This window comes from Sabethes cyaneus, chromosome 3 (genome assembly GCF_943734655.1).
Source record: "Sabethes cyaneus chromosome 3, idSabCyanKW18_F2, whole genome shotgun sequence".
In the NCBI taxonomy this organism is placed as follows: Eukaryota; Metazoa; Arthropoda; class Insecta; order Diptera; family Culicidae; genus Sabethes; species Sabethes cyaneus.
Genome location: NC_071355.1, coordinates 217,048,600 through 217,058,236, shown reverse-complemented (window position 1 = coordinate 217,058,236; position 9,637 = coordinate 217,048,600). Strand labels below are relative to the sequence as shown.

The following is a 9,637-nucleotide window of genomic DNA, read 5'->3' as shown; positions in this document are numbered from 1 at the left end:
TACCAATAGTAAAAACAACATTTGGGTTACATATAACCGAGTGCTTTTGCTTCTGCGACGAACGCGATTAGTCCGTTGAGGGTTTCCTGGGCGTTAGGAATAATTTGATTAGCGGGAAGAGCGAAGCCAAAGCTTCCGGTATCTCGAAATTCGAAAGTGTAAGCCAGTTTGGTTCCATGTGCACCCATGAAATAGTCATTGGTGCTACCGGAAGTCGTATCTGGAATATTTTGTATTAATTCTAATGCATAATGTAAGTAGGTTAGGCGAATTACTTACATAGGACTTGAGCGCTATTTCCATAGGTATAAACCGTTCCGTGCGTTTCTCTTATTGCTGCGGCCGTTTTGGCTGCTATTTGCTGCAAATCTGCGTTGTTGCTTGGTAAGGGAGCATTGGTGAATCCAAACGGTGTCAAAAGATATTGACCATAGGAATGGAATGAAAATTGGACGTTAATTCTGTCAGCAATTGTTCCATAATATGCGGCCATATGTGCGGTCTCTGGTTCTGAAAATGGCTCCGGTCCAGAGAACGTATCTGAACAGGCATTCGTTGAAGATCCTCCATCTAAAAATTAAACCAGAATTATGGAGTGGTTTATGAATATATGTGAGTTGCTTACTCCTCCAGTTGTAGTCGAAGTTACGGTTTCCGTCCGTTCCAACACATAGGATACTTGATGGCTGACGAGTCTTTCTCCACATTCGGTTCTGGAATAATCAAACTTTGCTATGTAACTTTTTATTAATACCAATCTCGTTGAACATACACTACTTCTTGTGAATTCTAAACCATCCGGATTTGCGATCATTACAAAATACCAATCGTAATTTTGTGCCAGGTCAACGACAGCGGCGTTCGAGGAAGTCAACAGTTCATTTAGCAGCCACGTTGCTGTTGCGGATGAAATCCATTCACGGGCATGTATATGAGCCTCGATGAAGATACCCGGATTACCAGATTTGTGTGATAATCGCACCGCTACCAGATCGCGTCCCTCGAAAGATTGTCCATAGACTGTTTTGGAGAGAACGCCAGAATGTTGTTGGACCATAGCGTCTAGCCAAGCATATATTTCCTCCGTCGAGTAGTAGTCATCCCAGCCGAATCCATCGCGCTTGTTCTTGTTAGGTCGTTCGTTATCGATAACTCTAAAAGCACACAGTGATTGAATCTTCTAAATCTTCTGAACAAATAGAGTACTAACTCTTGAAAATTGCTGATTTTTAAGCTCGGAGACATTCCCAGTTTAGTGGTAAATTCTTCGAAATCAGCATATTTGTGAGGAGGAACTACCAGGCTGAGCTCCATGTTGGTTTGCACCGGCGATTCCCAAAAGATGTATCCATCGGGATGCTCTTCCAGATACTGCAGAACGTTTAACTGTTCTTCATTTTCGATACTTAACTCATACACACGGTAGTTATCGAACCGAGCCTGTTCAGCTTTTGCCGAAAAAGCGACCGAAGCAACTAACAGTAAAATGCAAACGAATTTCATTATCGATTAAAGCTGTACTGGAAATGATTGCTTTCCAATTGTGGCTTTTATAGACATGAACAATGTATAGTTCAAACACGTCATCAGATTATTCAGCGATCGACAAGTTATCAAGAAGATCCCCTATCGTGTGATGTTGTAAATTATTTAAATAGCAGATAAGAATGAAGCAAAATCGGGAAAACTCACGGCTCCCTGTTGGTAGAATGTATGTCTATCTCTGATTAGTTGAAGAGGTGAAAATAACGCAGATAAAATTCGTCACGGTTAATTCGGTACTTGAAATCAGTATACAGTTTTGAATATCATCATCATAAATTTAAAGCGTTGAATAGTAATGTAACTTTTACGAAAACCCGCTGCATATTTTTCTGAAGGTCTCGAAGTCATTCTTCCAGATGTATTGGAATGCTTGGCTATTACATCATTCAAAAAGAGTTGTTCTAATATTGTATTGAGCTGCGTCATTATCGATTCGTTTTTTATTTTGATTTTGATTTACTACGACATGCTTTCCAATTTAAGGGTTTGAAGAAGGGTTTGTACAGAATAAATGGAAAGCGTTATCAGTCGATTTGCAGCAATCATGGTGAAAACAGCCAAACAACTACGCTCGATATTTAGTTGGTACTGCCAGCCCCTCCTCGGAGTGAAGAATTTGGACACCGTGAGGCAGTTCGTACCTGATGTGAATATAACCGATCCAGCATTTACAACATTTTCTCCCTTCTGGAGAAACGCGAAAACGTCAATTGGAAGCCTGGTTGCGGCAGCCCGACGCTGCTACGCGACCCTAAAAATGCAGCAGAAGCTGAAGAAGAAACCCGAGAGCAAGGTGGCCTAATCGTTCCATGTCCTGGTTTGAGTGGTCGGGGAATCAAATAAGCAAGTGGTGAAAAACTATTTGGCCAAAATGGATATTTTTATGCGGAAGCGTTAGTTGAGACCGGCCATACCTGAGTAGCAGGAAATCACCCAGAAGAAGCGGCTAAAGGTGCTTTAAAAAACTCTTTCCGGCAGAGCGCGAAATCGTTGTTATAATGGATGACGAGACCTACTTGACGCTGGACGGCAGCGACCGGCAGGGGGCTCTCATCAAGTTAAGGTACTTTTGTGGTTGATGATAAGCGGGAAGGGAATTCCAAGGCGCTGTGTTCTTTCCGACGCGGCTTGCGGGGAATCGGAAGATATACGGTACTAAGTTGTTGCTTTCAACAAAAAATATCACGCGTTGTGGTCTTTCGACCTAATTTGGCCTCGGCCCATTATGCCGAATGATCACTGGAGGAGATCGACCGGCTGAAAACAAACGTTGTTCCGAAGATCGCCAATCTTCTCAACGTTCCCCAGCTGCAACCGATAGAAAATTTTTGGGCGAACCTCAAACGAAGGACCTCCAATAATTTTGTGGTCAAAATGAAAAAGCATTGAGCGTTAAGGTCCAGAAGGCCGCCCGGCAAGGCATCGAAGCATTTTTATGGAAGACTTGATAAACGTAGCATTATCTAAATATCTTCTGTAGTTTATTTCATCACTATCCGACATTAGTTCATTTTTTATGCTTACGTTATTTCAATCAAACGTAAGTAAGTGAGCTACCTCGCCTTTACTAACACAGGCTTCTTGCTTTCAGAATCCTCAGGATTTCTTTTTCTTAGTAAAGACGATAGCTTTACCGAGTTATAGGTATCCCGGAGACTCGCCTGATTCCTATGCGAGGAAACCCAGAGTTTCTGTCCGAGCATCCGTTTCATTTGTATTCGTAGGGTTTATTTCTATTTCCCGTCGTAGTAAGTGAAGCCATTCTAATTTTCATCATTTGTTGGATGGATTTAATGAATACTCCAAAAGTTTTTGTGCTGATTTGACCAAAACACACTTACCACCCGATCCATGAACTTTGTAACTCACTGAAAAGCGATTATTAAAGCATATTATTGAAATTACGCAACTAACTTTATTTCTAAAATTCGTCATACCGTTTTAAAATCCGTCCATCAAAATTTTTTATCGTCCGAACTAAAAATCACAACAATGTTTACGAAGCCAACGCGCATGTATTTGTGTAATTCTGCAAAATTTCTGCAGGTCAGGCAAGTTTTCCTGGCTGTAGAATAAAGGCAATGCCTTGCGTGAGTTATTTTCATTTATGAATGACGGAAATTAGACATTTTCTTCTTCGTCGCACGAAAACCGTGGGTAATTTGGCTGGTAGGACTTCTTTAATGATAAAAAGCATTTAAATAGATCTCAGCTCGCTTTAATTGGTCGCGTATGATAGACAACAAACTAAAATATTAGGGAATAACTAGTTTTGTATTGTGCGTCATAAAAATGCTGATATTTTTAATAATTTTTGTTGGATAGGACGGGAATAGGCAATTACGTCGAAACAGCAACATACCCTATATCCGCATTAAAAAAATTCTCATTAAAACGAAATAAAGATTTTTATTGAAGAAGCTACTAAATCTTAAATTGAACGTCACAAAACTGACTTGACCATTAGATAGCGATTTGGAAGGAAATTAATACCATTGTTATAATTATTCGTTATCTTGATTGACTGAAAGAGTTTTTTCGTTAGACGTAATTAGGATCTTTAGAGAAGGTAAATATTTTGCATTGTCCATACTAAAAATACCCGAGAACTCGGGCCTCGTCTACGAGCCCAATGAGGGCGGCCAAAATCTCCTCCGCATTTGGAATAATTTGCTCGGCGGGAAGAATGAAACCGAATTCTCCTTGATCCCGAAGTTCGAAGGTGTATGCTAACGGAATACCAGCGGCACCGTGGGCCCAGTCTACCGATATACCTGATGCTATGTCTGGAGTTAAACAAAACATATGTATAATATTAATTACAGGTCACAAAAAACTTAGTGGAACTTACAAAGCACGTCGGCCGTTGTTCCCACTCGATAGGGCTTTTGGTGAACTTTATATAAATCAACGGTAGCTCGATTTCCTATTTGCAACAAATCATCGTAGTTGGATGGGTATGGAGCGTTGTTGTAACCGTATGGAAACAGAATGTACTGCCCTCTGGAATGAATTGACAAATAAAGCGTAATCTTGTCGGCAACCGATCGTACGTAATCCGAAATGGTCTTGACTTCAATTTCAGATTCGGGATACGCTCCCGCGTAGGTATCGGAGCATGGATTCAATGAGGCACCTCCATCTGTTGATGATTTCGATTAAATCATAACTGATTTTTTCTGTAATCTCTAAAGGACTTACTGTTCCATTGGAAATCAAAATTTCGGTTGGGATCTGCTCCGTGGCAAAGCGTTGTGTATGGGTATCTGGTTTTCCTCCAAAGGCGATTCTGTCAGAAGGAATATGAAATCAATTAATTTACCAGAGTAATAGTATGTGTATGTTCTACAAACCGTTGTATGAGTGTAAACGAATCCATCGGGGTTCGCTACCGGTACGATATACCAGTCGTAATTTTCCGCAAGCTCTCGAACGGCTTTATCTTCGGACGTAAGCAGTTCGTTCAATATCCACGTCACGGTAGCAGAAGTAATCCACTCACGGGCATGAATATTAGCGTCAACAAATATTCCAGGATTTCCTTGCTTATAGGAAACTTTTATGATTCGGAGATCACGCCCTTCATACGAATAACCGATAGGTTCCACAGATAGCACCTCGGAGTACTGTTGTGCGAGATTATCCACCCAGGCGTAGATTTCCTCCAAAGTGTTGTAATCAGTCCAATCGAAGCTAGCACGTTTGGTCCGATTCGGCCTTTCTTTATCTATGACGCTAAAATGAGAATCAATTGAATCGGTTTTACATTGTACTTTCCTAATTAAACAGCGTAATCACCTCTGCAAATTGGAACAATCTAAATTGTGGTCAAGCTTCAAGCGAGCTGTGAGTTGATTGAACTGTTGCTGTAAAACTGGAGGAACCACTAGTTGTATTGTTGAGTTTACCGCCACTGGGACATCCAGGAACGTATACTGAAATGGTTTGCGAATTATCCGTAAAAAGATACTCTTGCTTATCGAGAATATTACCATTTGTGGGACAGCTTCCAGTTCCTTGAGTGTGAACAGTTGTTCTTCATTTCGAACCTTGATAGAATACACCTTGTGATTGTCGAAACGAAGTTGCTCGGCTAAGCACGATAAAGCCGCGAGGTAAAATACACCTATTATCTGAATTGGTTTCATGTCTAGTACAGGTCTGATTGGAAGCCATACGGCAATTATCTATTTATATAGCCCAAAGTTTACGGTACACAATTCATAGCTTTCAGTCGCGTTCTGATAAGATGATAATGCACTGCTGCTGGGCTTCTTCCAGGCATTTCATATAACTAAACAATCAATATACGATTGTAGAATAGCCTAGTCATAAACCACCTACATAAGCAATCTTCACCCATGATAATAAAACGCAGAAGTTGTAGACGGATCGAATCATTTTGTTCCGTAATTTTGACCACTAATCATCGAAAATGAAATACTGTGGTGCGCTGCTTGTGCTTTTCGTCGCAAGCAGTGTGATTGGTGAAAAAGTTCGGTACGATTACTATCGTGTCTATGACGTGCTTGTGGAAAACGATGTGCAACTTGAAACGCTGCAATTTTTAGAGTTGGGTTCGGATAGTGTAAGAATTTGGGTCTCCGCATGCAACGATTTTTTTTCTAAAGCAGTATTGAAATTTGCAGTACATCTTTTGGGAGTCGCCAGTTCAGAAGAACATGAACGTGCGAATTGTGGTTCCACCGCATAAATTTGCCGATTTCGAAGATATTACTTTGCGGCTGCAGCTGAACAGTTCAGTGGTGATTGATAATTTGCAGGAGTAAGTGAAGAATGTATTATCCTTGTATCAAGTTTATGATCAATTCATTTGATGCAGAGTAATCGATAATGAACGGCCGCAGCGTAGACAACGCGAAGGATTCGATTGGGATGATTATCACAGCTTAGATGAGATGTATGCGTGGTTTGACCAATTGGTCATAGATTATCCGGGTATTATTACCATTGAGCCGTATGGTTCATCTCACGAAGGCATAGAAATGAAGGCCATAATCTTGTCGAAGAAAGCTGGCAATCCCGGAATCTTCTTGGAGTCTAACATACACGCCCGCGAATGGATTACGTCGGCAACTGCAACCTGGATTTTGAATCAACTTTTAACTTCAACTGAACCATCCGTCCAGGATTTGGCAGACAATTACGACTGGTACATTTTGCCTGTTGTTAATCCGGATGGTTTTCGCTACACGAAAGAAGTTAATCGTTTATGGAGGAAGAGCCGGGTGGATTCACACAACATTTTGTGTTACGGTGTAGACTTGAATCGTAACTTTCCAGCAAACTGGATGAGTTAGTCATAACAGTTGACTTCACTGTAGGTAATAGGCATCTAATAAGTTTTTCTTCTTCAGAGGGAGGAGCATCCAGTAACCCGTGTTCGGATACATATGCCGGACCTAAAGGCGGTTCAGAAATTGAAACAATGAACGTTGTGAATTATTTTGTGGAAAATAAGGACAAAATTGAGTTTTACCTCTCGTTCCATTCGTACGGACAGTATATGCTGTTTCCCTACGGATATGAAGATGCGGAAAAGGCTGATAACTATTACGATTGGATGGATATTGCTGAAGCTGCCGCAATCGCTCTTTCACGGCGCCATGGAACTTTGTACCAACTTGGAACGACGGCCGATGTACTGTGTAAGTATGGCGTTTTCAAAAATTGAATATATTGCTTACTTGGTTCTGAATTTGTGCAGACATTGCTTCTGGACTATCCATTGACTGGGCCCATTCAGAGCATAAAGTTCCCATAGCTGTGACGTATGAATTCCGCGATCAGGGCAAAAACGGTTTCATTCTGCCCGCTGACCAGATTGTACCCAACGCTGAGGAGGTGCTAGATTCGTTAGTGAGCTTCATCGCGAAAGCAAAGGAATTGGGTTATTTCGAGCGGCGGCCTGAAAAGTAGTGCCTTCAGCAGTATTGATAAGATAATTCAGATAATTGAACTGCAGTGGTTCTCCTACGAGCAGCCATAAATTATATAACTCAAATGAATTGTGTAACTGCGATTGGACTTGTAAACAGAAGCGAATGAGATAATTAAAAACTTCACAGTAAAGATATTTTTGAATGTCTGATTGATTTGAAGAATTTAGAGTTATCCCACATTAAACGTACTTTTTATTGACGTCGCTGCATCTTATCAGTAATTTCGGTTTATTGATTGAGACAATATATAACGCCGTATAGATCATTTGTCTAGTTGAGTACTGTCTAGCAGTGGTCGAGAAGATGTCTCCGTTGTGGACAGTTTTTTCGCTTTTGATATCAACGACTTTTGTGTGGAGTGCTCAGGTTCGGTTTGATAACTACAGGGTCTACGAAATAGCAATCGAAAATCAAGATCAACTTCAACTTTTACAACATCTGGAACAGTTTTCCGATGCAGTAGGTCATCGTACTATAAACCGACAAATTTTTATTTAAACGTTATTTTCTTTCTACAGTACTTGTTTTGGGAAACACCTGTTCGCACAGGAACGAAGGTAGACCTAATGGTCCCCCCTCACAAATTTTCCGACTTCAGTGAGCTAGTTTCTCGACTGCAATTACATGTGAGCACGAAGATCGAGAATGTTCAGCAATTGATAGACAAAGAACAATTATCGCGGTCGCGACGTGATGAATTTGGCTGGACCAAATACCACTCATTGGATGAAATTTACGACTGGATCGATGGTTTAGTCGCACAACATAGCGATATTCTTTCTGTGGAGTTCGTGGGTAACTCGTACGAGGGTCGTGAAGTGAGAGCTGTCAAACTATCGCACAAGGAAGGAAATCCGGGAATCTTCCTGGAGTCCCATATTCATGCTCGTGAGTGGATCACGTCTGCCACCACTACGTGGATACTGAACGAGCTCTTGAGCTCAGCTGACCCACAAGTTCAAGAACTTGCCCAAAATTACGATTGGTACATTTTACCGGTTGTTAATCCTGACGGGCTGAACTACACTCAGGAAGTTAACAGAATGTGGCGAAAAACTCGCTACCCTCACAGCGTACTTTGCCTTGGAGTTGACATGAACCGAAACTTTCCTTATCACTGGATGGGTAAAACGTGTGACATTTCGATAAACATGGATTGTTTTCATGATTTTTTTTGTCAGATGGCGGATCTTCAAGCAACCCTTGCTCGGACACATATGCTGGACCCGAACCTGCTTCCGAAATAGAATCAAGAAATATCATGGATTATTTTAAAAAGTACAAGGATCAGATTCATTTTTATTTGTCATTTCACTCATATAGTCAGCTGATATTGCTTCCCTTCGGATACCAGGATGCGGAAAAGGTAACCAACTTTTATGATTGGATGGAAATGGCGGAAGCTGCTGTTATTACTTTGTCGAAGCGGTATGGTACCTTGTATACCTTTGGAAATACAGCTGAGGTTTTATGTGAGTATTTTGATAGCATTTATCGGAATTTTTACTAAAGAGATTTTATTTTTTATGAATAGATGTGGCATCGGGATCAACACGGGATTGGGCATTGGGAACCTTTAATGTGCCGATAGCAGCGTCATACGAATTTCGAGATACGGGAAACTATGGATTCCTTTTACCTGCGGAACAGATAATTCCAAACTCCGAGGAAGTACTTGATTCATTGGTAGCATTTCTTGCAAAGGCTCGTGAGCTGGGATATTTCAAGGTTGACTAATTCCGTGAAGAATATTTAATGTTAAAAAAAGAATAAACGATGCCTAGAAATAGGTTCGAACTGGAGGGGCTGATGCCGCAGTGACGATTGAAGGTTGTTGAAATTTATAAAGAAATTAAATTAATACTTTGCTTTAATAATTCATTGGGTATTTTCTGAATTTTACGAATTTTACGATCAGTTGTGGAAACAGTCAGTGTACTTTTGATGAAGTCCAAATAAAATTTACTTGAATTAATGGGAAAATACAAGAAAAGAAAGTGTGTGAATAGAAGAAAATATTTTTACACTTTTCTGAGATAAATTGGCAAAATATCTGATGTCATTATCTCATAAAAGTCATAGTGTTTCGCAAACTTTGTTAGTAGATGCGTTGTAAATTAAACAGGAAA

General features: G+C 40.5%; 3 protein-coding genes across 3 annotated transcripts; 2 read left to right on the top strand and 1 right to left on the bottom strand.

Annotated features, from left to right (window-relative positions):
• Positions 1–26: 26 nt before the first annotated feature.
• Positions 27–5,693, bottom strand: LOC128740707 (zinc carboxypeptidase A 1-like). Its single transcript, XM_053836271.1, has 11 exons — positions 5,538–5,693; positions 5,344–5,480; positions 4,899–5,280; positions 4,747–4,834; positions 4,397–4,687; positions 4,148–4,331; positions 1,211–1,504; positions 773–1,154; positions 626–713; positions 280–570; positions 27–220 (listed from the first exon to the last, which is right to left on the bottom strand). Exons 1-11 carry the CDS (start codon positions 5,691–5,693, stop codon positions 27–29), a joined length of 2,487 nt encoding a protein of 828 aa, XP_053692246.1.
• A 287-nt stretch (positions 5,694–5,980) lies between these two features.
• Positions 5,981–7,485, top strand: LOC128740706 (zinc carboxypeptidase-like). Its single transcript, XM_053836270.1, has 5 exons — positions 5,981–6,133; positions 6,195–6,331; positions 6,389–6,861; positions 6,924–7,214; positions 7,274–7,485. The coding sequence occupies exons 1-5, from the start codon at positions 5,981–5,983 to the stop codon at positions 7,483–7,485; spliced, it is 1,266 nt and encodes a 421-aa protein (XP_053692245.1).
• A 326-nt stretch (positions 7,486–7,811) lies between these two features.
• On the top strand, positions 7,812–9,245 carry LOC128740705 (zinc carboxypeptidase-like). Its single transcript, XM_053836269.1, has 4 exons — positions 7,812–7,967; positions 8,027–8,633; positions 8,690–8,980; positions 9,043–9,245. Exons 1-4 carry the CDS (start codon positions 7,812–7,814, stop codon positions 9,243–9,245), a joined length of 1,257 nt encoding a protein of 418 aa, XP_053692244.1.
• The last annotated feature ends 392 nt before the right edge of the window (positions 9,246–9,637 follow it).